This window comes from Sinocyclocheilus rhinocerous, unplaced genomic scaffold (genome assembly GCF_001515625.1).
Source record: "Sinocyclocheilus rhinocerous isolate Xijiao unplaced genomic scaffold, SAMN03320098_v1.1 scaffold1697, whole genome shotgun sequence".
Taxonomy (NCBI): Eukaryota; Metazoa; Chordata; class Actinopteri; order Cypriniformes; family Cyprinidae; genus Sinocyclocheilus; species Sinocyclocheilus rhinocerous.
The window spans coordinates 219,885-245,947 of NW_015629509.1; the positions used below are offsets into that span (position 1 = coordinate 219,885).

Genomic DNA, 26,063 nt, shown 5'->3' on the forward strand with positions numbered 1-26,063 from the left:
TTGGGTTGTTTTTATGTTGTTTTTGATCTTAGATCAAAATTGAGATAAAAAATAACTCCTAAAAAGTGCAGGGCATCTCTGTAAGGCATGAGTCATTTTACCTGCAGTAGTTTGTTGTGTAAAGTAGGCAGAACAATGAGCTTTTGTTGCCCATGGACAGACAATGAAGCAACCATGACTTGGCAAAAAAGAAAGACTGTCCATATTGTGGATCTAAATTAAGATCGGTTTGTAATAGCTCTAAGATTTTGTAATATGAATTTAAAGAATGAAATAAAAGACCAGTTGTATTAGAGGTAGGGAATCAATTTTTTTGTCTTGAGGGAGCATCATATGTACTTTAATAATCACAAATGGGCATAAATCTGTTTTTTAACCAACAAACCAAATCTGAATATGCTGGTAGTAACTAACAAGAGTGTAAACATGACAGAAAAATCTCTCTAAAAGTGAGTTGGCACAATCAAAAGATAAAGTATTTCCATTTCTTCCAAACACTAAAACATCTCAGAGAGTAGCAGGACATATTTGTGTCTACACCGGGTTGTGAATGTAAAACAATGTCCTCTGAACTTCTCAGGAAGGTGGCAAGAAGTATATGAGAGCTTGTCCTTGATATAATCATAAATCATATAGGGTCTCCAGAACAGTGGCGATAGACCAAGCCTGTGTTTCACAACTGAACGGGCAGTACTGTCCGTTTTCATTGGTCAGCTCAGGTAAACCTTTCCAAGGTGATCTAGATCAAAGAGAACATATAGATAAGAAATGTTGTATACTGTGCAAATGACTCATACTGAATTTTTAAACTCAATCACCTGTAGATTCAAATCATTCCACCGTTGTGAAAAAAAAATAAAACTATTATTTTATTAGTGTGAGCTTTGTAATACCTTTCTAAATGGGTATAAAGTCTAGATAGGACATTCTTGACCAGGTACACACTTTCATTGTACTTCTCCTGGCCCATTTTCTTAGCAAAATAAAGCTTGGCTCGTAAGAAGTATCCAACTGGCCACAGCCATTCCTGTAAATGAATGATGAAATGTGCATAGTTTAGAAAACCAATGAAATCTCTCACATCCAAAACAATTTATCATTGTTAAAGGGATAGTTCACTCAAAAATGACAATTCTGACATCATTCCCTCACCCTCAAGTTGTTCCAAACTTGTATGAGTTTCTTTCTTCTGTTGAACATAAAAGAAGATTGCTGGTCCCCATTGACTTCCATAGTATCGAGAAAACACTATGGAAGTCAATGGGGACCAGAAACCATTTGGTTACTCACATTCTTCAAAATATCTTCTTTAGGGTTCAGCAGAAGAAAGAAATTCATACAGGTTTGGAACAACTTGAGGGTGAGGAAACAATGACAACATTTTAAATGTGGACAAACTATTCCTTTAATGTATGAAAACATACAGGTCCTTGGTGATAGTTGAATCCTTTCGCACAGTTGTAGTTGTCATTATCCAGAGCGTTGTCATAAACACCACAGTACACCAGATCACTGTTAAACAAATACAGACACACCAACATCAGAGATTTCTACATAAAAATGACTTCACCCACGCACAAATGTTCTTGTTCTAGACTAAACCACTTATCAAACCATGTCCAGTCAGCCAGCCAGAAGAGCGCAATTTTAACTCAAGCAGCTGCTTAACCAACAGGCAGACAGCAAGTATTGTTTTCTACTCACTCTGGATCCAGTGTTTTCATTCCCAGAGGACCGAGCAGCTTCTTCTCTACTATCTCTAAAGCCTTCCATGCTCTTTGCACTGTAAACAACTCTGGTGCCTAGTGAAACAAAGGTCTGTATAACAGAACATCCTCAAAAACTCTTGGAAAGAATCTCTTATAAGCACTTGGACTCACCACCACCATGGCGATGGTGAAGTTAGGTCTGAGTTGGTAGTCACACCAGGGGCTAGAGGCCCCGTAACTGTCTTTGTAAATGCATTTCTTGTGGACCAGGTCAGGATGTTGCTCATTTGGGTCTGAAGGGTCTTCTGACATGTAGAAAAACCTTTCAAAATTCTCCTGGATCCTTTGATTCCACTCTTTATAGGACACTGACTGCTCTGTTCCTGGAAAAATGAAACCGTAATGGTCCTGACGAATCTTTAAAATATACGAAAATTGATTAGCATGCCGTCAGCTGAATATACTGTATCATAACAGCGAATTACGATACTACTGAAGGTGTGTCTTTTCAACAGGACACAAATGTTTAGACTCAAAAGTGAGTCACTGTAGCAACAATCATACGCACACGGCACACCACTAAAAAGTTGCTTTGGTAGTAGTTTTAACCTTTTTTGATGGAATGTAAATAAACAAAAATAGAAGTGGTACCTTATTTTAAATAAAACAAAATAAAATAAGATAAAATAAAACTAAACAAATTAAGATAAGATAGAATAAAATAAAATAAAACAAAACAAAATCAGATAAAACAAAACAAAATATGATAAAAACAAAAAATAAAAATAAAAAAAATTTAATTACTGGCACCTTAATTTCTAATAAAATGAATTAAAATGAAATATTTTATTATTGCCACTTTATCTTGTAATAAATTAAAATAAACAAAAACATACTGGCACCTTATTTTGTAAAACTAAAATAAAATAAAATAAAACAAATATGAATATAAAATATTAATAAAAATGTGTAAAAATCACTTAAAAATCACTCATAAAATACAATATTTAATTACTGGTACCTTATTTCGTAACAAACAAATATAAGTAATCATTGACAGTTTCATTGAGAATGAGAATGTGTTAAAGAGGATGTACCATCTCTGTGTATTGTGACAGAGGAGTATGGGAAATTTCCATTCTCATTCATCGTCATCAGCCAGCGCACCGCTGACTTACTGAGACCCACAATCTCCACCGCAGAGCCGTCCCTGCACATAAACACAACACCATCATCCACTTGACGTATTGAGGACTGGTTTATCCAGGCTCAAAGCTACTCAATCTCAGTGTTTCACATTGAAAGCGTTCTTTTGTGCTAAATACAGTGGAGCATTATTATATGGGTTTAGCATGACTGGTATGTTAGCAGGTAGTTATAGTACCTGGGTGTGGCTGGAACACCTCTATTATGGGCTTTGTCGCTCTCTCCCATTTTATCCATCCACGTCCCACAGTTGAAGCGATTTCCACCGTAAACAAATCCTGTCTCGGGATTTACTTTGGCCTCCACATTAAAGCCTATGGGACAGGACAATAGGAAAAGCAAGGTATGGTTTGAGACAGACATGGAAAAACAGTCTTAGAAAATTACTCACCTTCATCTCGCATGTTGTGGTCGATCTGTGGACCTGCGTTTCTCTCTCTGAACTCTATTCCCTGCATATGACGCTGCATAGCCTCTTGAATGACCACGTATAACGGCTGGTCGTGAACCTGATACAATTCATGAACAAAAATATTAAATTTAAATATTAAATATTCAGTCAAAATGAAACCATGCCACATCAAAAATAAACATAAAAACAATAGTTTGTGCATTGTGCCTTTATAATCTTATTAAATATGTACAGATTTGTATATTAAAAGTGATATATACGTAACATAAAATGTCACAACCTTAATTTTTTAAACAATTGTAAAAAGGTTGTTTAATTATACAAAACATTTACAGACATTAATAAAGTAAAATAAAATAAAAACATCGACATTCTGGAATATTCTGGCCATACTTTTCAATAAAGCAATTTTTAATATGAGGACTAAGGCTGTTAAGCTCCAAAATGACAAAAAGCTCCACAAAAGCAGCATAAAGGTGGTCCACATAAATCATATAATAGCATAGTGTGGTGAATGTAATGTTATTCACATAAAATCTGGCCCTAGATATGCTTGGGCAATTAATTAGCCACATTCATGGTATTTCTATGGTGCGTTTGTGTCCTTTTTGAAGTTTGAAAGCTCCAGTGGCCATTCATTGTAATTGCATGCACAAAAAAATCTCCTTTTGTGTTAAATATAATAAAAAAAATCAGAAAACAATATCTAAAGACGCAAGTCTGCACCTATTATGAACCGTGAGATATTACATTTAGTATATGAGCAAAATGTCACGATAATCAATTTCTAACCTTTATATAATGTGTTTTTTCTGGATTTTTTGGTTGGTATTCTGTCTCTATACGTTAAAATAAACCTACCATAAAAATTACAGACCCTTCATTTCTTTGTAAGTGGGCAAACTTAGAAAATCAGCAGGGGATCAAATAAATATTCTCCCCACTGTATGGAAGTTTGGTAAATTAAGTTGTACCTCCCCTTACTGTATCATATAAGTAGGGCATGGCATTGTACTGTATCAAGAATCATAAGCAGTCAGAGATTGTTTCCATTCTTCTTACCACTGTCCCCAGGGGCTGTGCCTCAGAATCATCAGTGGGATACATACGTGATACAGGGCACATAAGAATATCTGTGCCGTTGGGCACAATATTACAGTAGTCCTGGATACACTGAAGCCACCACCATACTGCATCACGGCAGTTGTAACGGGCTGCAACACCCTGACCTAGCAAATTAGGGATCAGACCGTGGTGCATCGTGCCAGCAAAGGCCAAGATGATATTTCTGTCAGAAACAACATCAGATTAGAGGATGATCCCGGAGTCATTGGTATGCAGTCTAAAATTAGATGCTCACCTGGCCTCCAAGTACCTCCCTGTCAAAAGCATGAGACCGCGCAGCGCTATGAAAGTGTCTCTCCCCCAACAGCGGAAGATTCCAGTGGAGAAATGCGGCAGACCTTCATAGGTGACAACATTTTTCATGAAACAAGTCCCACATTAAAAAGTGTGTAATATGTAGAAGTGTATAAATTGGTACATCAATAATAATTATTTTAATCACAACGCAACTTAAAGGGATAGTTCACCCAAAAATGAAAATTCTGTCATTAATTACTCACCCTCATGTCGATCCAAACCCATCTTGAGAACACAAATTAAGATATGTTTGATGAAACCCGAGAGCTTTCCGACCCTCCATAAACAGCAACATAACTACCACATTAAGGTAGTAAATACATTGTTTGAATTGCTGAATAAAGTCATTGTTTTTGTTTTCTTTGACCACAAAAAGTATTCTCGTTGCTTCATAAAATTAAGGTTGAACCACTGACATTAAGGTAGTAAATACATTGTTTGAATTGCTGAACAAAGTCATTATTTTTGTTTTCTTTGACCACAAAAAGTATTCTCGTTGCTTCATAAAATTAAGGTTAAACCACTGATGTCACATGAACTATTTTAACAATGTCCTTACTACCTTTCTGGGCCTTGAACTTGGTAGTTGTGTTGCTGTTTATGGAGGGTCAGAAAGGTGAGGGTGAGCAATTAATGACAGAATTTTCATTTTTGGGTGAACTATCCCTATAAGCATCATTAAGCAAGTCAATATGGTAGTATATGCATCATTTTATAGGCCAAAAATATCTTAATTTGTGTTCTGAAGATGGGTATGGATCAACATGAGGGTGAGCAATTAATGACAGAATTTTCATTTTTGGGTGAACTATCCCTATAAGCATCATTAAGCAAGTCAATATGGTAGTATATGCATCATTTTATAGGCATGGTAACACTTTTAGACAATATGCACCTGGGGCCCTGCCTGGTATCAACCAAGTGGTTCTTTTTCTGTAATTTAAAGCATTGACCAAATGATTTACATTAGATGCAACTGTGTATGAATCCAAACCTGCAGCAAGAGAAACGCAACACTGCTCCTCTTGTTTGGTCACACTGTTGAGTCGGACTGGAAACACTTTTAGACAATATGCACCTGGGGCCCTGCCTGGTATCAACCAAGTGGTTCTTTTTCTGTAATTTAAAGCATTGACCAAATGATTTACATTAGATGCAACTGTGTATGAATCCAAACCTGCAGCAAGAGAAACGCAACACTGCTCCTCTTGTTTGGTCACACTGTTGAGTCGGACTGGAACATCCTCCAGTTCGGGAGAGAGGGGCGGCAGGGTGGGGACACGACCCACCCCACACATCTGAACTGAGCCCAGGGCCAGCTGCTTAACCAGTGTCGACCCATTCTGAACAAAGCTGTAACCCATTAAACACATTTACAAACAACCCCCCACACAGTTCAAATATTACACTCTCATACTCCTAAATATTAAACTTAAAGAGAGAACTAACCTGGACATTTGGTTGAAAACAGCATCTACAGCCGTGGCGTACGCCCCTACAATAATGGCATCAAAATAACACGGCACTAAGTAGCGTGGGATATGTTTGAGGTATGTAAATACGGCGCTGAACCACTTTCCAACCTATGAAAAATAAGAAACATTTATTTAGACAGGAAGTATGCTACAACAATGTGCATAAAAACGTCATTTTTCAATTTACAATTTAATATGAATGATTTGAAAAGGATGCAGGGTGAGTTGCATGCCAAACTTCATTACCCGCCCCCCCGTTCAAATATTACACTCTCATACTCCTAAATATTAAACTTAAAGAGAGAACTAACCTGGACATTTGGTTGAAAACAGCATCTACAGCCGTGGCGTACGCCCCTACAATAATGGCATCAAAATAACACGGCACTAAGTAGCGTGGGATATGTTTGAGGTATGTAAATACGGCGCTGAACCACTTTCCAACCTATGAAAAATAAGAAAAATTTATTTAGACAGGAAGTATGCTACAACAATGTGCATAAAAACGTCATTTTTCAATTTACAATTTTATATGAATGATTTGAAAAGGATGCAGGGTGAGTTGCATGCCAAACTTCATTACCCGCCCCCCCCCAAAACATTACTAAAAAAAACATATTTCCTTTCTTACCTCCCGCAGAGCTCCACCTTTATTCATCAGACGAGAACTCACGTAATCGATCATCCAATCACCTTGTCTGAGATTGTCACAGAACGGATGTCCAAGGTCATTTTTGGGCCGAAACTCAGACAACACAGACACAAAACCTGTGAATAATAAAAGCATGACGTTTATACAGTCACATAACTACAGCGACCCGAAACCAATCCTGCTATATGTGTATATTGGCACCTTGTAGGCCTCCATACTTCAGCGGCATCCAGGATGGTATATTGTAGCAGCCACCACCATCTTCCTGTTCCTCCGCGTCACAGCGGAATAACAACACGTTCAACTCAGCCAGAGTCAGTTTGGACATTAAACTGCCACATAAAACAACAGGCCTTAGTTAGAGAACTGAATTGAACTGACTCACATAATTATGCATTAAAATTAACTGTTAAACAGCACATATTTAGCTTTCTAGACAAATGAATAACTTTCATTGATGTTTTGCTTTCTAAACAAATGAATAGCTGTGAATTGTATTTGAAAATGATTAAGGTAAAAATGACTCACAAGTCTAAAGCTATTTTCAGGATGCCAGGGACATTGCTGTCAGTCAGACTGCCGGATTTATACAGCCGGTTAAACTGTGAGAGCTGAGTTCGCAAGTAGCCAACCATTTTCTGAGAGTTTGGATCGAGACTCACCCTGTGAGATCAGTTACATGTTGAAATAAATGAATTAATGTTCATTTAAAGGAAGCGTTCACCCAAAAACTCAATTATTTATTTGTGCTCATGTGGTTTTAAACAAACAAATGTTTTTTTGTTTTTTTTTTACATGGAACACACTTCCATAGATTTTTTTTCTTGTCTTTCAAGCTAAAAAAACAACAACGGAGCACTATAAAAGCACCATAAAAGTGGTCTATATGATTTGTGCCCTTGTCCTTTTTGGAGCTTGAAAGATGAAGAGGTATGGAAAAATCTGTTTAGGTTTCTTGAAAATATGTGTGTGTGTGTGTTCCATGTGAAAAAATGACAGCAGTTTTCCTTTATACAACCCATGGTCACCATGATTATATTTTCATTATATTTTTGTTGGTTTGTTTGTGGTTAAACACCTTGCCGGCTTCTGCGGCTATTTTCATTTTCATGGCATTAAAGGTGGGAAAATATTTACATAAATATTATTTGAAAACATTTTGGGGTGAGTAAATAATTTAAAACAATTATAATTAAAAAAATAAATAAATGAATTAAAAAAATAAATTAAGTATAAATAAATTATATGTATATATACTGTATAAGATTGAATACATGACAAATAATTAAAGTGAAATCCATTATATAAGACATCATTAAATAGGATTAATTTCATTTGGTGTCTGTTTGTTTACCTGAATGCAATTACACTACCAGGTGTGAGCTTTTCAAACAAAATCTCCTCAACAAACTCACTGCGGCCCTTTGTGGTGGCATGTCCCTGTTTTATGATTTCACTGTCCTCTAACTGAAAACAAAAACACATGTTCTATTCAGGCTTACATCAGAAGGGACAAGCTCTGCACTCAAGTTCAGTAAAGTAACTACACACTAAGACAATACCAAACGTCCAGTAAAAAGAGCATACCAAAACAAAGAGCATGTCAGACAAATACCCAGAATACCCACAGAACAGGTTCTCTGTCTGTTAGTCTTTTCTCTGTCCGATGACAGCCATACAGATATAAATGTGATCCTGGCAGCCCTCCCCTTCATGTCACAGCGCAGCTGCCACTGACGCTAGTGTCATGTTACCTGGATGTGTTCGCGGATCTCGACCATGTAGTTCGGCATGCCGTTGATAAACCTCTCATCTTTCACATATGACTCAGCGTTTCTCTCCACTGTACGTGCTTCTAAAATCACCTCCTCGATTTTACCTGTGCAGTGAGATGGCAGATAAGAAAAAGCATGTCTAGCTGGTTTATAACTATTCACAAGGAATTCAGTGAAAATGAAATGTCAAACTACATCATGTGCAACACATAAAATAAGACAGATGAGTTTGATTTCAACAACATAACTGGAAAGCAAAGGGCATTCAGCGATAAAAGTGTTTGCATTTGTACCTGGGATGTTCATGGGGTCCAGATGCTCTCTGTATTGGTGTGTTTCTGGGTTTTTAAAGGCTGTACGAGACACAGTCACAACAGACTGATGTGTGCTGGGACAATGCCTGGTCACAGCCACGGTGTCTGCATCCAGCTGATCTACATAAACCTGTGACATGCATGATGAACATAATATAAAGACACAGAGTCACGTGCACTGATGGTGGTGTAGTCAAGTGGTGAGAGGTGTAGGTTACAGGTTTAAACCTTACAATGGGTCCTATCACCCAAGGAAACACTTTACAGCTCAAATAACACCTATTGGAATATGGAAAGAAATAATTTACAGAGGTTTGAAAAAGTATTTGGATAGTGAAAGGTGTGAATGTCTTTGGATTATTAAAAACAGTTTTTTTTATGTTAAACACTAGATATGCTGTTCAAAACGAACCCAAAAATATCTGAATACTTTATCGTTGTCAAATGTTAGTAGACATGCAAAAAGAGCTTATAAAAGTAGGAAAAAGTAATTTATTTGATAGTTTATCACTGCATAATTCATGCATTCATATACATTGTTTCATTTATTTATTCATATATTTTTGGTTAAAATGATTAAACAAAAGGTTTATACACAAATGGTGTATTATCTTAAAAATAAAAAAGAGAATGAATAAAGTAAAATTTGTAGAGATTAATTAGAGATATAATAAAGAGATACAAAAAGTGTTTTAAGTGTCTCTTAAAAGTTCAAATACTTTCTGGGCCACAGTAAGTGCTTTAAATAAACCTGTTTCACATTTCTTATTTTAAAAAGACTTTCCATTCTAAGTTCATCTCTGTGTAAAAAAACTTTGATAGGAGGGACAAGTTATTTACAACAGCATATCTCAGAAGTTAAATTTGAACCTGAAACATTTCTTTAATCTGAATTTAATCCAAGGGAATAAAACTGTCAGCAAAGTGACAGATGAGTTTAATCAGTAGTTAATAAAGCACTTGATTACGAGTATCGAAGTCTCCTTCTGCTGTTAGAGGTTGTGACTCATAATAAATTTTTTTGATATCTGTTATGAGTAAACATGATCCTGACCTGGGTGAAGCCCTTCTCTGCCAGCTCTTGGTGGAGTTTGTTGAGGGCAAGTTTTCCTGACATTATACCAGTTTGGAGGTTCACCTCCTCAACAGAAGAGGGCAGTGCATCAGGATTCCACTTGGGGTCCAGACGCTCTTCCTTTACTACTGAAATCTGAGTAAAAAAAAAAAGTTTGGTTAGCTTTAGTAGTCAGCTAATGTACCAACACCATTATGTGAGCAAAAAGCATTTTTGCAGACACATTTGCAACATATTTGCCTGTTTGCTGCAAGAGTGATCAATCACAAAGCATTTATGGCTCAGACGACTGGCTAAAAATCATTTTCAAAAACTGTCTGTGAAGCAAATATGGCAGCATTTACAGTGTTGCATTTACAGTGGAGTTACTCCCATTGAGATGAACGGGAATATCTTTATCCAGGTATATTAGAACCCCTGGCCCTGGGAAACATTTAGTCTTGAAAAGAAGGAAAAAATAATAACAGACAGGCTTTTGTTTATGTATGAATACTGACCCAGATACAAAGGAATCTGGCTGAGTGAGAAGAACAGAAATGATTTGTAGAGGGAGTTTTATAATCAAGGTGCTGACAGAACAAATGATTATTGTTACATAATTGGTAATGACGTAAATATTTTTACATAAAATACATGGACGGTAAATGAAATATGATATTTATGTAACAAAACAAAATCGCAACATTGACTGCCATTCAAAAGTTTGGGGTGGGTCAGATTTTTAAAAGAAGTCTCTTACAGTATGCTCACCAAGGCTGTTATCAAAAATACAGTAAAAACAGAAGCATTGTGAAATATTATTAAAGTTAAAATAAAACGTTTTCTATTTAAAAAAATTTTTTAAATGCAATATATTCCTGTGATGGCACAGCTGAATTTTCAGCATAATTACTCCAGTCTTCATTGTAACATGATCCTTCAGAAATCTTTCTGCTGATTTTGTGATCAAGAAACATTTCTTATTATTATCAATGTAATAAGCTGTCCTGCCTATTATTTTATGGAAACCATGATATATATATATACACAGAGTTCTGGCATGAAACTCTAGATGGTCCGATAGGTCTAACTCAATTTGACCTAATGACATCATTATCACATGGCACAGCTGATTGGTTCTCTCCTGTATCGGTAGCCAATGAGCTCGCTGCTCAACATTCAAATATATGACTAGTGCTTGCCGTAGCAGTTGCAGCTTGCTTCAGAAACCCTCCACCTTCCCCAGCTCCACCTGTATAGATCTGCTATGAGGTGATTCATGTATGCTATATGGGGGTTATTTCATGTATGTTATATTTGCAGCAGCAATATTTCTTACATGCTCACAGCAGCATGTTGTGGATGTATTGGCAGTAGCAAGTCTCTGTACTTGCTCTGCCGCAGCAGCAGCGTAGCAGATCTATTCCGCCAAGACCAAATACATTAACATTGTCATGTATATAACCATGCCAATCCCTCAGAGAGTTGTCATGACAGAAATACACACACACACACATATATATAATTACCTGGTGAGGTACGAGTTCATCATATCCTCTAGTGCTGCCTGAGGCACAGCAGGCCATAGAGACGATAGCAGTGCTGGGTAAAGCATCAAACACCGAACGAACCTACAAGAAAAACAGTTTTTAATTTCAGAAAGTAATATTGCGTATATATAGTATAAAATAAAACCAGCAGTAATTACCTCAACACATAAAACACAAAATAAAAACACGACACATATTTTTAAGTCTGAAATAATGTAGGATGTGTTGGCTCCATTCATATGTATATGCTCTTTGCCATTAATTACTGTTACTGACCTGAATAGGACATTCGTTGTCGTGCGTAACATCCAAAAACATGGCGTGAGCGATTGACGGCACTAAAGGCCTGAGGTTTGGTTGTACAAATGAACCTACAGGCTCCCCTCCGAAATGATATACCAGTCGGCCTTCCTCATGACTGTCCCCGGCACTCATGGCCTCTGATGAAGACAGAACAGATCTTATCATAAAAAGGCCAAAGTTTATGACAGGGTTGATGTTAGGTGCACTGTAAATATTGAAATGGTATTTATTTACATTTTGCGGAGATTATCATAGCTTTAAAAACTTTATTTTAATGATATATGTCTATTCCTGGGTCAAGGGTAAAACAATACAATACGAGAAAAAACAAGCAAAAATAAATGACAGGTTTAATTTGGCCTTCATATAACAAAAATAGATCAGTTTTTAACAAAATGTCATGTTTATGTGGCATAAAAGTGCGAGTAGATGAAAAATCCATACCTACCTAACACCTCAAATTTAAGAATATTCTCTGTGAAACACAACTCAAATTCTATCAACAACAGCTGTGGTGTTTTTAGCTCATTTTGAGGAATGAGTCAAAATAATTTAGTGTCATAATCAACAGCATGCTACATCTGCTGTATTTGCATTTCACACATCATGTTCCTTAATTCTGTGCGTCACTGCAACTGCATTTCCCAATCTCTGTGCGTCTTACCTCGGATAAGGGAGGTAATGCCAAGCCTAGTCATAAAGATATTGTCCAGCTCCTCGCTGCCAGTGAAGAGCTCAGCCACCACATACAGATCAGGCCTGTGCTGACGAGCAACAGCCAACATATACTGCAGCCCACCCAGCACACAGCAACAGGGTTAGACAGATAGAACGACAGATAGGACGACAGAACGACAGACAGATTGATAGATAGATAGAATGGAAGCAAAGTAAGCAAGGCAGACAGATGAAGGTGTGAAGTGTATGACAAAGAAAAAGCACATGCTCAGGTTACATAATCAGTCATTATCGCATTAGGATATAAAGCAGGTTTATTAGTAATGAAATGTGTTATTAATGACATATTTTTCGTGTACACGTGAAATGCATCAGGTCAAAGTAGATGATGCAGAGCAAGAGTTAATGTTGCCAAAAAAAGATATGAATGTTTTGAGTAAACAAAAGAGAGGAAGAAAAAAAAAACACAAAAAGCAAATTTAGCATCAAGGGCAAACATGTGTCTCTTGCAGTCTGCAGTACCTCTGACGAGACTGGTTATTCCCAGTCGATTAACAAACAAATTGTCAAGCTGTTCACTTCCTGTAAAGAGTTCAGCTATCACATAAAGATTGGGCCTGACCACTCTGGCTGCAGCTAACATGGCCTATGGATACAACATACAAGATATCACATCCAACAGTACATGTCAAATACCTGCAGTACAACCTCAGAAGGAATGAAACTACATATTTTCAAAATGAAAATGATCACTTTATGAATTTACAATGACACTGCAGAACATTCTGAGTTCCTGCCTGTAGCACATGATGTCATTTTTATAAATATATCATGAAATATGCATGCAGATCAAAAATAAAGTGGAAATCTGAGCATGTACCTCAGCCACATGAAGGGGTGTGGAGTGGCAGTTATCCAGACGTACACCGGAGAAATGTTTGGCTGTGATCTCCGTGTACTTCTTCATATGAGCCCATAAGTACGGACAGTCTTCTGGTTTGACGCCATAGCGAAGTTTCACGCTGTCACCCCAGCAAACAAGCTCTCTTCTAAGGTAAACATTAGATCCTAAAAGACATAAATAGATGATGAATTAGATAAATTAAATACTAAGCTCTTTAACCAGCTAGACAGTCTTAGACACTTTCTAGACCAGCATGCTGGTATTTTCATTACCGTTCAGCAGAAACCAAAACAGACATATTTTGACTCACCTGGCTCTGCAAAGTTTCTGAGCGGGTCATCTCCCATGACCCATCCGTTATGGGCGAGCAGATGACAAGCATCATTTGGATTCTGTATCAGCTGGTTTTCCTGCTCCATGGTCATGTCCTCAAATGGGAAGGTAAAATATCTGAATCATTAAAACAAGGCTGAACTGTAAATCTGCCATTCTCATCAGCGTATTTACAATAACATGCCAAGTTTGTAAAATACCAGATGTCTACAATGACCACTTCTGAGGAAACATTAGTAATTTAGATTTATTTGCGGAATAAAAAAAGTTTTGTTTGAGGTAATTAAAGGTAGTTCACTCAAAAATGTAAAAATAATTACCCTGAAATTTACTCAAGCCATCCAAGATGTAGATAAGTTTGTTTCTCCATCAGAACAGATTTTGGGAGATTTTAGTATTAAATCACTTGCTCATCAATGGATCCTCTGCAGTGAATGGGTGTCGTATAGAATGAGAGTCCAAACAGCTGATAAAAATATCACAATAATCCACATGACTCCAGTCAATCAATTAACGTCTTGTGAAAAAATGTGTATATTAATGAAATCCAACATTAAAGAATTTAACTTTAAACTGTCACTTCTAATCAAAATATGTCCATAATCCATAATAACAATTCCTCCAGTAAAAACATGCAACCCCTATTATCCTCTGCCATCATAACCCACCAACATATTTGTTCAGAACAGTTTTCACTTGTAAACAGTGCTTAATCTGTGCAGATTTAGACTACACGTCTTTTTCGCCGGAAAAAGTGATGTTATGGATAGAGGACTCATAATTTAGCAATGGAAGTGACGGTTTGAAGTTAAAATTGTCATTACTTGTGGATTGTTGTGATGCTTTTCTCAGTTTGAACTCCCATTCTGATGGCACCCATTCACTGCAGAGGATCCATTGCAGGGGTTAAAGCAAAAAAAATAAAATAATCCTGAGCCTGAACTTTTTTCTGGGGGCGGGGCAGAACATGCAAAGCATGCAACGACTGTGGCAACTTTAACATTTGAAAGGATACTATGGCGAAGTTATTGCTTTCCTTATTCAAACTGTTTTTTTTTCATGAATATATGGTTGACCTGAAGTATGAAAGCTATATCATACACTTGGAAAATTATGAGCTATATCACCACTTATCGACACTAGGGGTGTGACAATACACTTAGCTCACGAGATATACACTTAGCTCACAAGAGATGTACAAAATACAGATACTTGGTTCACTAGAACAAGACAATATTTTAATAATATTTTAAAGAAATTTTCAATGACAAAATATTTGCAAAATTAATTACAAAAAGTAAAACAATGCAGTTGTATTTTGCAATATTTTAACTAATCTAGGGCTGTAGCTAATGATTATTTTGGTAATCAAGTAATTTACTGATTATTTTGACAACTGAGTAATCTGATATTTTTTAGTAACACAAATAGACCTAAGTGAAAACCAGGCTTTATTATTACTATCTATATATAAACTAACGATGAGGCAATGATAATTGGCTTAAATAAAGTATCAAAACCAAGTAATTACATGGTTTTATTGAACAACACCGTTAAAATACATAATGTAATATGCCTATACCATAGACTGTATAAAAACATAATATGAACATAACCAACTTAAGTACATTATAACAAATACCTGCAGCGGGCGCCAACGGCCTGGTGACGTTTCACTTTACAGCGTGATTAAACGATGTTTAAATCCATTCAATTTTAATATTTGGCCACATGCAAACTTAGAAACTTTTATTTTGAAATCGTGATGTACAATAAATGGCATATTTAGAAATATGATGTATTCTCCTGTGTTGGCAAAGGTTTATAAATGATTTACGTTACAAATCTAGTGAGATAATGCACACTGTTTTCCCAGATGAACGTTAAGCAATTCAAATTCACAGCATATACAGAGGAAGAGTTTTTTCAAAAATCCCGGTAAATGTGTTCTGGCAATAAATAATAAATATTTATAAATAATAAAATTCTGATTGGCTAGTGTTAGTTTGGTTGAGAGTGAAAGCTGTGCTCCTCTCATACCATTGTTAGGCGAACTCATGGACTCGAAAGTGATATCAAAAAGTTTTTTTTAAATGTAGGATTATTATCAGCCAAACGCTGCACGCCGGAGATCCGGCACGGTGCCGGAGAACTTTAAAGGCACAATATGTAATTTTCGCCGCTAGAGGCCGCGTATTCAAAATAAACAAATGCTGCATCTCAGTGTGTCTACTTATACTACGCCCTTAAAGTATGTGCTCTTTTGGTGAAGAAAAAGTACACACTTTTGAGTGTGTAGTAGAAGAGTAGGCAAGCTTTGGGACATACTATCACGTCACACAATTGCATCTTTAAAGGACCGCTCTGTCGCACCTGTTACATGCACCCTGTCACTGTAAACTGGCCTGTCAATCATCTTGTCACAGTTAACATCCTCCACAAGTGATCTAGAAGACAGCATCTGCTCTTTTATTGGTCAAGAATATTCTGCTCACGTTAAACACCGAGTATGTGTGGTGCGTAACAGTGTCTCTGGAGTCTCTATATCACACACATCATCTGACTTCAGAATTATCTAGCTGCCCTTCTTCAAGGTCGACCACAGCGTGTGACTCTGGAAACATTCAGCTTCCAGAAACTCAGCATTACAGAGCCAGAAAACACGATCTGTCTGCTGTCAAGTACTGCATTACACACCATGCACTTGGATGCTCACTGAATTTGGACTTTTGGAATTTCTTTGGAATGGATTTAAATACAATAAAATTGCGTTAAAATGAGTACTATACGTCTATTATTAGCCGACAGCATTATAAAATTATTCAAAATATATAATAAACACACAAAGGAAGAACTACTGAACGACGGGTGTTTGAATTCTGTGCACGTCTAGAGTTCACTCGCTAATTTGCAATTCTAAAAACATTTCATGTGCAATCAGAGAGAAACATGATGATGATTTAGAAGAAACAAGTTTCATCCTGCATTTTTAACACAGAGTGAAGTCCTCAACAACTGTAGGCAAACATTTAGTGTGATATCAAATACTAGACCGCTGCAGCAGGCATAGAGATGTGATCGTTTCAGATATATCTTAAGGAAATCTCATAAAATGCAGATTCAGCTCTAAAATCTGATTGGATGGATTGTAAAACAGCACATGAATTCAATTCTATACCATAAACAACCTACAATGAACATGCATCTTACTAAAAATAATCACAATTCACTTATCCCCAGTGTTATTTTAGTATCATTGATATACTACTTTAGTTTTCATTCATATTTTAACATTTTGTTTTCCTTTTCATTTTAAAGTTTTAGTGATTTTGTGTTTGTCATTTTCCTTTTATTTAATTTTAAGAGGAGGCCACACATTACAGTGATTTTTACCATGGTTAAAAGGTCTTTACACCTCTTAGCAGTGGTAAAATCACTGTAACACCACCTCACATGGCTTATTATTTTATTATTATTATTATTATTTGCTGTACCTGACCAATGCCAAAATAGTGTCTGAAGATTCTGCCGGTGACGGTGCCATGACCACCAACGCTTCACCGAGCAACATAAGCTCCCATAACATCTGAATATGAAAAAACACTGGATGGAAACACCTACAACACAAGAAACAATGAGAATATTATGACAAATTACAGAACAGATCATTAACTGGATGCTGAAATTAACAGGTTTTGTTTTTTTACCATATAATGTGAGATTTGGAGCCAATTTGGAGCCTTAGTAAACATTTTTATGACCAACACACTAAAGTTCAAAAGTCTGAGAATGAAATTAAAACTTTTATGCATTAAATTGATCAAAAGTGACAGTGAAGACATTTATAACGTTACACAATTTTTCTATTTCAAATAACTGCTGCTTTGAAATTTCTGTTCATCTGTGAATCCGGAAAAACAAAATGTGTCAGTTTCCACAAAAATATGAAGCAGCTCAACTGTTCCCAACATTGATAATAATCAGAAATGTTTCGTGAGCAGCAAATCAGTATATTATAATGATTTCTGAAGAATCATGTGACACTGAAGACTGGAGTAATGATGCTGAAAATTCAGCTTTGATCACAGAAATAAATTACATTTTAACATATGCTACACTAGAAATCAGTAATTTTAAATTGTAATAATATGTAACAGTTTTAATGTATTTACCTCTATAAATGCAGCCTTGCATGAGCAGAAGAGACATCTTTCACAAACATCTTTGCAAAATCTTACCAACCCTAAACTTTTAAAATCTTTTCTTCTGGTGTCATCAGTGCCTCTAATTTCACAACCATACATCATATAAAGACACTTTTTACTGTATAAATAGATTCCTTTCGAATGAAATCCTATATTCTCGAAGACCATTTTTTTTTCTTTGGAATAATATGCACTGATGAATCATTCACAATAATAATCCTGTTGCTCTGTGAGTGTGTGCTGGAGTGTGTGTATGTGGGTGTGTCTCATTAAAGGCACAATATGTAATTTTCGCCGCTAGAGGCCGCGTATTCAAAATAAACAAATGCTGCATCTCAGTGTGTCTACTTATACTACGCCCTTAAAGTATGTGCTCTTTTGGTGAAGAAAAAGTACACACTTTTGAGTGTGTAGTAGAAGAGTAGGCAAGCTTTGGGACATACTATCACGTCACACAATTGCATCTTTAAAGGACCGCTCTATCGCACAATTACACGCATCCTGTCACTGTAAACTTGTCTGTCAATTATCTTGTCACAGTTTATATCCTCCACTTTTCATTTCATTTAACTTCCTACCATATGGGAGAGAAAAGAAGTAGCACGTTGATCTGCCAGCTGTGGGTCTTTATGCAGAGAACTCTGCTCATATTTTCTGCATAATGATGCATTTAAAAGTTAACAACCAAACGGATGTTTATAAAAGTTCCCATTGCTGTTACAGATTAAATATAACATGGATAACAATAAATAATTTTTTTTTACCAGGTTAAATGTTGATTGACACACGGCTCGAAAGCAGCGGAGCTTTTATTATCCCACAGTCGACTGCTTCCGCTCCTTCCGGTTGTGCGTATGTGGGGGAAAAAAAGCAGTGCTGTTTTTTCATACTAGATACATTTGAAAGTTCTGTTATTATGCTACTCTGTGCGGTCGTCACCGGTCTAATAAAACGCACAACATATTAAAGCGTCTTTGGTGTTTCCATGTTTTCTACAAAACAAAACCGGAAATCGAGGATGTATGACGTCACTGGCAGGCTACACAATGACACTATGGACACGGTCCGTGTCACTAGTTAAAATTGATTATTTCTCTGGATTTAAACATTCTTCGAAACATTTGGGATAATGTAAGTACACAAGTCAGTAAAATATATAACACTGTTCTAGTGGTTTTTGGATATTTTAATAAAAAAATCTTACATATTTTGCCTTTAAGCCCTGTCCATTGTGAGCAAGTGATGTAATTACACTCGTCTACGTCTTGGATGGCCCGTCAGCTGATTTCAGATTTCCTTACTCTTTTACAATATGTAAATACAAAACAAGCTGTGGCCGGCCAGTCAGATGATCTCTTCCTGTCTAAGTGGGCAGTTCTTGGCCAGAATATGTTGCAAAGCAGACCAGACTTTATGCTGCCAGTGTTGCTCTGCAAGACTACATAATTTTTACCTAGTCACCAAAGGGTTTGTTCGGGTGACAGGTCCAAGCTGAGGGCCGTGGGCGGCGAGCCTTTCATAACAAACCGTTCCCACTATGCAGTTTATAGCCTTGAAGAAAGAAATTATATAAAGTAATCAGATTGACATCAAAGCTAAACAGACAGATCATCTGTGAATCATTCACACAGAAACCAACCTTCTCATGATGACTATGCATTTCCTTATAGCATTCCACATTTAGTTCCTCTAGACTCTTCTTAAACCAATCACAGCACTCTTGAATGGATTTGGGACCGTTACTGTTGTTTTGATAGGCACATAAGCGGAAAGTAAAGTGCAGCACACCGGCATAATAAGAAGAAAAACAGACATCAAATCTAGATTTAATGTAGAAATGGATGAAAATGAATTAAGGAAATAAAAGTAATATGGATGAAAATGAATTAAGGAAATAAAAGTAATATGGATGAAAATGAATTAAGGAAATAAAAATTATAATCATATAATATAATATAATATAATATAATATAATATAACATTACAAACTTTGGTCAAATGTTTCTGTACGATTATTTGACAATGAAAACTGGAGTAATGGCTGCTAAAAAAGTCAGCCTTGCCATTATAGGAATACATCACATAGTAAAATATATTATAATAGAAAATTGTTCTTTTAAATTGTAATATTTTTTAAATATTACTGTATTTTTTATCAAATAATTGTAATTTGTTCTAAATTCAATAACAATGTAGACTTACAAATTTTTTTTCATTTTTGTAAAAAATACTTTGACCTATTGTACTTTGACAAATACATATAATTGTATGTAGGGCCTGCTATGTTGATATTATATGACCATCTGAATATTATCACTTTACTGTGATTATACTTGTTGTGATTATACTTATCTGACCCTGACCTTTTCATGTGAGCTAATTAATAACTAAACAGATATTTGGTCACAGAAAACAAATACTCTATCCAAAAAAACATTAATCATTAAACAGATCTTGAACATGAAGTGAACTCACGTGTGTCTGCCAAACATCTCCAGGGCCAGTTGCATGTCTACAGTGTTGCTGAGGCGTCTGTACTGTGAATCCTGGATGACTTTCAATTTTGGCTTTCCCTCCAGCTCAGGCCCGGCAGGTCTGTTACCTACAGATGGCAAATACACCCAACTTAGCTCAGACCCTACACAATACAAGTGAAAGAGCATCCACGAACATGCTAACAGACACTCACCAGCCTGAAGAACCTTCCTAAACTGCTCCACAGCTTTCTCAACGTTCAGCTGTAGAAACTCCCATAGTTTCAATTGGGAGAAAACTTCCATCCACAGAAGCCCTCTAAGGATCTGAAACATCAAGCTAATTTATTGGTCACCACAAACATTAAAGTATTTTTGGAATATGAAAAACCTGTGACACCCTCAAGACTCACAGTAATGCGTTTGTCATTCTCAATAAAAGATGGAAGGCCGCTGTCGCTGTATTTTCCATCTGCTATGGCACAGCTGAAATGCCACAGGGCTCTGTCCAGCAGCCAGGCTGGCTTCAGATGAGGAGAGTTTACCAGGTTATAGCCACACTCTGGATGGTGTCTGATCCACTTACTATTGGCAGCTAACCAAAGGAACAATCATAGAATCATAGTCTATACAGACTGTAGTACATTCATGACATTATTTCATCATCACTATGACCATTTATCCATTTTATTTCAGCCAAAACGAGTGCTTTGTTTTCAAAACCCAAGCATATGGAAGTGCAATCTTGTGTACCTGTTAGTATGGGATTATATTACATACACTAAATCAACAGTGTGCACATATTAAGGAAATGAAAAGGTGACGTGTAAACGTACTTAACTGACTGGAAATGAATTGTATGCAAGTGTCTGATAAGGACTGGTAAGTTTGCTAAATAAACCAGTAATGGCTCATTAAGTGTGATAAACTTCAGTCTAGTGTTTAAAGAACTGCTATGACTTTCAATTTTGGCTTTCCCTCCAGCTCAGGCCCGGCAGGTCTGTTACCTACAGATGGCAAATACACCCAACTTAGCTCAGACCCTACACAATACAAGTGAAAGAGCATCCACGAACATGCTAACAGACACTCACCAGCCTGAAGAACCTTCCTAAACTGCTCCACAGCTTTCTCAACGTTCAGCTGTAGAAACTCCCATAGTTTCAATTGGGAGAAAACTTCCATCCACAGAAGCCCTCTAAGGATCTGAAACATCAAGCTAATTTATTGGTCACCACAAACATTAAAGTATTTTTGGAATATGAAAAACCTGTGACACCCTCAAGACTCACAGTAATGCGTTTGTCATTCTCAATAAAAGATGGAAGGCCGCTGTCGCTGTATTTTCCATCTGCTATGGCACAGCTGAAATGCCACAGGGCTCTGTCCAGCAGCCAGGCTGGCTTCAGATGAGGAGAGTTTACCAGGTTATAGCCACACTCTGGATGGTGTCTGATCCACTTACTATTGGCAGCTAACCAAAGGAACAATCATAGAATCATAGTCTATACAGACTGTAGTACATTCATGACATTATTTCATCATCACTATGACCATTTATCCATTTTATTTCAGCCAAAACGAGTGCTTTGTTTTCAAAACCCAAGCATATGGAAGTGCAATCTTGTGTACCTGTTAGTATGGGATTATATTACATACACTAAATCAACAGTGTGCACATATTAAGGAAATGAAAAGGTGACGTGTAAACGTACTTAACTGACTGGAAATGAATTGTATGCAAGTGTCTGATAAGGACTGGTAAGTTTGCTAAATAAACCAGTAATGGCTCATTAAGTGTGATAAACTTCAGTCTAGTGTTTAAAGAACTGCTCTGATTCCACATTAACAGTATCATGGCCGTTCCGCTCTACAAACGCTGTGTTTAAAATATTAAAGAGCAGCAAACACTTCCTGTGGCAACTTGCCAAAGACATCAGAAGCACTTCTGAGACCACAAGTATTGATAGTAATAAAATACATCATTTTTTACATCTTGCAGCCAGTGATTACAAAAATCAGTATTTTGTTTTGGGATAAAACTGCATGGAATTATTTGGTATTGCATATATATAAGCATACAACATATGTAAATAGCCTTCCCTTTTCCAGGAAGATAAAAGGTGGAAACTTCAGTATGTTCCTTTAAAGTTTCATTAGACTCTGTTGTGAGAATAAGAATAAAAATAAAAAGAATACTGACCACCAAACATTTAAACTGTAAGAAACAATAAAAAATGTCTCATATTTACACACATTTATATTTTGGGGGGGATACTGCCATTTTTTCTATACTAAACAATATGTTTGAAAAATCTGATTACGAAAAAATAAGTCAGACAGGAAGATTACTAAATTTGATATTGATAAGCCTGCAATGATGTCAGTAGGAAGCCATCAAGTTGTGTGACTTTACCATGCTGGGAGACTCAAATTGTAATTTTTTTTTTCATTCATAATATATTTCAGAGTGAGCTGCAGGTTTATGTAATATTAACTCATATTTTTTAAAGGTTGGTATCATTAAATTAATTTACACAACTGCTGCAATTTCATTTCTGATTGAATCTCAAAGGGTTAACTGAGGTGACTGTCGCCTGTAAATGCCAATGTCTCATACTTAAAGCATACTGAAATCTTACCTTAACACCTAAACCGAAAACAAAATATGTGCTAAAATGCAAACCTTTTGGCACCCTGTTGAACTACTTCTAAACCCTGCTAAACCACTTTTACAGACTAACCAAAACAAAGCTGGTTGGCAGGACACAGTTTTCAGTTTGACACCTTATTAACCTATACAGTGATCATGAGGTCAGATTTGTTCCCATGACATACATGCAGCAGAGGGCAACATGAAACATTAGAATGTCACAAAGAACAAGGCGCCCAACGTTAATCTTCCTGCAGAGCGACTCAAAGGTCAAAAATCTCAACCATTGTGCCACAGATGTGACCAGCTTTCATCTACACTCTGATCGCTGCAATTTATATATAAATAGCCTAACCACTTCAATCTTGGTCTGCTGTGTCATTCCTCAGAGGTGACACTGCCATTCCAATAAGAAGAACAGCCAAAGCCAGAGGCTTCCAGACACTGGAAACACGATGCAGTGCTGGAAGTTTCTCCTAGCGTTATTCACTACATGCTAAAGACGAAGCAGAAACGTACCTGTGTGGTTGTACACCACATCTGTGATGCAAAGCATGTTCCACTCTTTCTTAATTTTTTCCGTCAGGTTGCCCACATCCATCCAGGTGTTGTTCTTGCCAGGTGGGGAGAAATCAGGGTTCAGCTCCAGCTGATCAGCTATGGAGTAGCATGACCGTGATGCGCCTAGTTTCTGAAGAGGCGTGAAGTGGATCATATTGTAACCTGAACATAAAAAAACATGGTGACGCTTTAGATTACAACCCGCAATGTACTGCGTAAGTAAACAGAATTTACAGCGTAACTATTTTGTAATTACAGTGTACCTATTCAGTACCTCCGTGTAGGTATAAGGTAACAATATGCGAAGTTGACAAAATAGCTTGTTACTTGGTGTTTGCCTTAGCCAACACCACTAATTATTAAAAAACTGAGTTTGTTTGCAGCTGAAAGGCAAATTATGGTAATATCAATTTCATTTTGTCAAATTAGAAGATGCTTGTCCAGATCGCTAAAAAACACAGGCACATATGGCCTGCGTGCTAATACTGAATTTACGTGACTCTGAAAATCATAACCCACAGACGGTCAAAGTGAATGAAGTGCAACCTGGTTTTATGTGGAACATGACTTTGTCTTATATATTACACTCCATAAACCCCAATAGGGAGTAAATTAGTATATGTTTGTCATACATGAGTTTCAACACTTAGTTTTTCATACCTGTTTCCTTGGCCACTCTGAGTCTGTCTAGCCATTCATCCAGAGGGCCCAAACACTTAGCAAGGTAAGTCTGAACTGTAATGCAATCGAGAGGCAGGATCTTCCTCTCATGGCCAATACGCAACACTGGATCCACAACAATGTAGCCACCTCCGGATCTTTCCTCATGCCTGCATACACAGTAGGGTAACACCTTTTTTTCTTGGAAGGCAATTAGATGCTGCCCAAATTTCAAGAAGTAAAAACAATAATACAATTCACTCACCCACACCCAAAGTAATACTGATAAGAGCCTGCTATCTCCAGGTCCAGTTTGCAGTATTTGTCTGAATCATCCTCTCTGTCACTGGGGTTCACCCACTCCAGCTGACGGAAACTGGAGCTGACAAACTTCTTGCCCGGTGCTGGGTAGTTGGTGTGGACATGCACACTCTTGCCCTGCAGGGTCGGGCCCAGGTGGAACTGAAGCTCAAAACCTAAGTGAATTGAAATGTGAATCACATGAGAAAACAGCAGGGGGTGTTGCAAATCCAATAACCCTGTAAGTCTGAAACTTTAGATCCTGCAGTCCTTAGTAACTTCTTTTTTCTTTTTTTTTTAATAAAAGGGCTTAAATATGTACTTTTCAGGTACTGTGTAATTCATGTTTTAGAACAAATAATTCAAAACATGAAAATCTTGAAGATTTATTTGCAGTTATCTTTTAATTAAATATTTTCTTCATTTCTCCTTTAAAGACATTAGTTATAAAAACCATGATGTTGCTTTTGCATATTTTGTTTTGGGGTACAGTTTGAAAAAATGTTTCTAATGCATGGTATTTTAATGCATATTTAGAGACATACAGAGCAAAAAGACAGTGCTAAAATGTGGAAATTGTAGGACATTTATGTTGTACAACAAAAATCTCTTCAAGTAGACTTACTCATTACTCATAAATCTAAGATATTTAATCTATTTTACAAACCCATAAAAATTCCAGAGGAAACCCATGGTTTAAGTAAGCAGTATGCTGGTATTCTATTTCATATACAGCAACAAACTGACCTTAGCATAATATAGTAAACTGTATTTACATTATCTGCACTCCAAAACCTACAAGTACCACAGAAAATGGCATAGAACACCAGTGTATTCCTCTGCTATATATAGCAGACAGCTTTTTGAATGTGATATTCGGTGCTCATGCACCACGAGTAACACGTAAATCTATCCAAAGCTTCTCCAGGGGTCCAAAGTGTTGAGTTGCAGAGAGTAATAAAGTACGAGAAATAAGAGGGGAAGAATAAATGATGCATTAACACCAGCATTAAAAATGTTACAATAAATATATAAAAGAATAAAATAAACATCATGATAGCATAGATGATGATGGCATAGCATTTGCAATGCACAACTGTCTATAAGAAAGGAGCTGTAACAATAAGACCTACCTTGCTCCAGGCGAAACAGAGTGCGCTTCAGTCTCTCCATGTCATTCAAGAGAAGCACTCTGGTTTGTTTGCCATGGAACATGTTGGCGGAGCTTTTTTGGGATGCCCTTTAAACACAGGAGAAGTTACCTCTGGATCCCCAAGAGCGCAGGCTGCCATATGATAACAACGAACAACATGTGAACAATCTGCTGCAATTGATACAGGCTAGTGGGCGATTTGCACGTTTCACAGATTCACAGTTTCTTAACTAATGTTTGCATAACAATCTGACCTAACCTGACACAACA

The 26,063-nt window shown here is 36.7% G+C and overlaps 1 protein-coding gene across 1 annotated transcript; it reads right to left on the bottom strand.

Annotated features, from left to right (window-relative positions):
- On the bottom strand, positions 1-26,063 carry LOC107739006 (glycogen debranching enzyme-like). Its single transcript, XM_016550961.1, has 33 exons — positions 25,774-26,063; positions 24,606-24,816; positions 24,341-24,510; positions 23,639-23,842; positions 21,759-21,940; positions 21,557-21,672; positions 20,468-20,587; positions 19,632-19,734; positions 19,446-19,543; positions 13,765-13,904; positions 13,431-13,618; positions 12,537-12,660; positions 11,846-12,009; positions 11,549-11,650; positions 10,020-10,175; positions 8,945-9,095; positions 8,631-8,755; positions 8,231-8,343; positions 7,405-7,539; positions 7,078-7,208; positions 6,856-6,992; positions 6,536-6,669; positions 5,927-6,102; positions 4,688-4,790; positions 4,390-4,615; positions 3,307-3,424; positions 3,094-3,229; positions 2,807-2,919; positions 1,881-2,092; positions 1,705-1,802; positions 1,425-1,512; positions 894-1,027; positions 1-739 (listed from the first exon to the last, which is right to left on the bottom strand). Exons 1-33 carry the CDS (start codon positions 25,853-25,855, stop codon positions 622-624), a joined length of 4,608 nt encoding a protein of 1,535 aa, XP_016406447.1. The 5' UTR covers positions 25,856-26,063; the 3' UTR covers positions 1-621.

Excerpts from the sequence above, each read along its gene's own strand:
- LOC107739006 (XM_016550961.1), bottom strand. The coding sequence starts at position 25,855 with ATGTTCCATGGCAAACAAACCAGAGTGCTTCTCTTGAATGACATGGAG. Across the intron at positions 24,817-25,773 it reads TCTGTTTCGCCTGGAGCAAG|GTTTTGAGCTTCAGTTCCAC; the intron begins GTAGGTCTTATT and ends CAATTCACTTAG. Across the intron at positions 2,093-2,806 it reads TGTCACAATACACAGAGATG|GAACAGAGCAGTCAGTGTCC; the intron begins GTACATCCTCTT and ends TCATTTTTCCAG.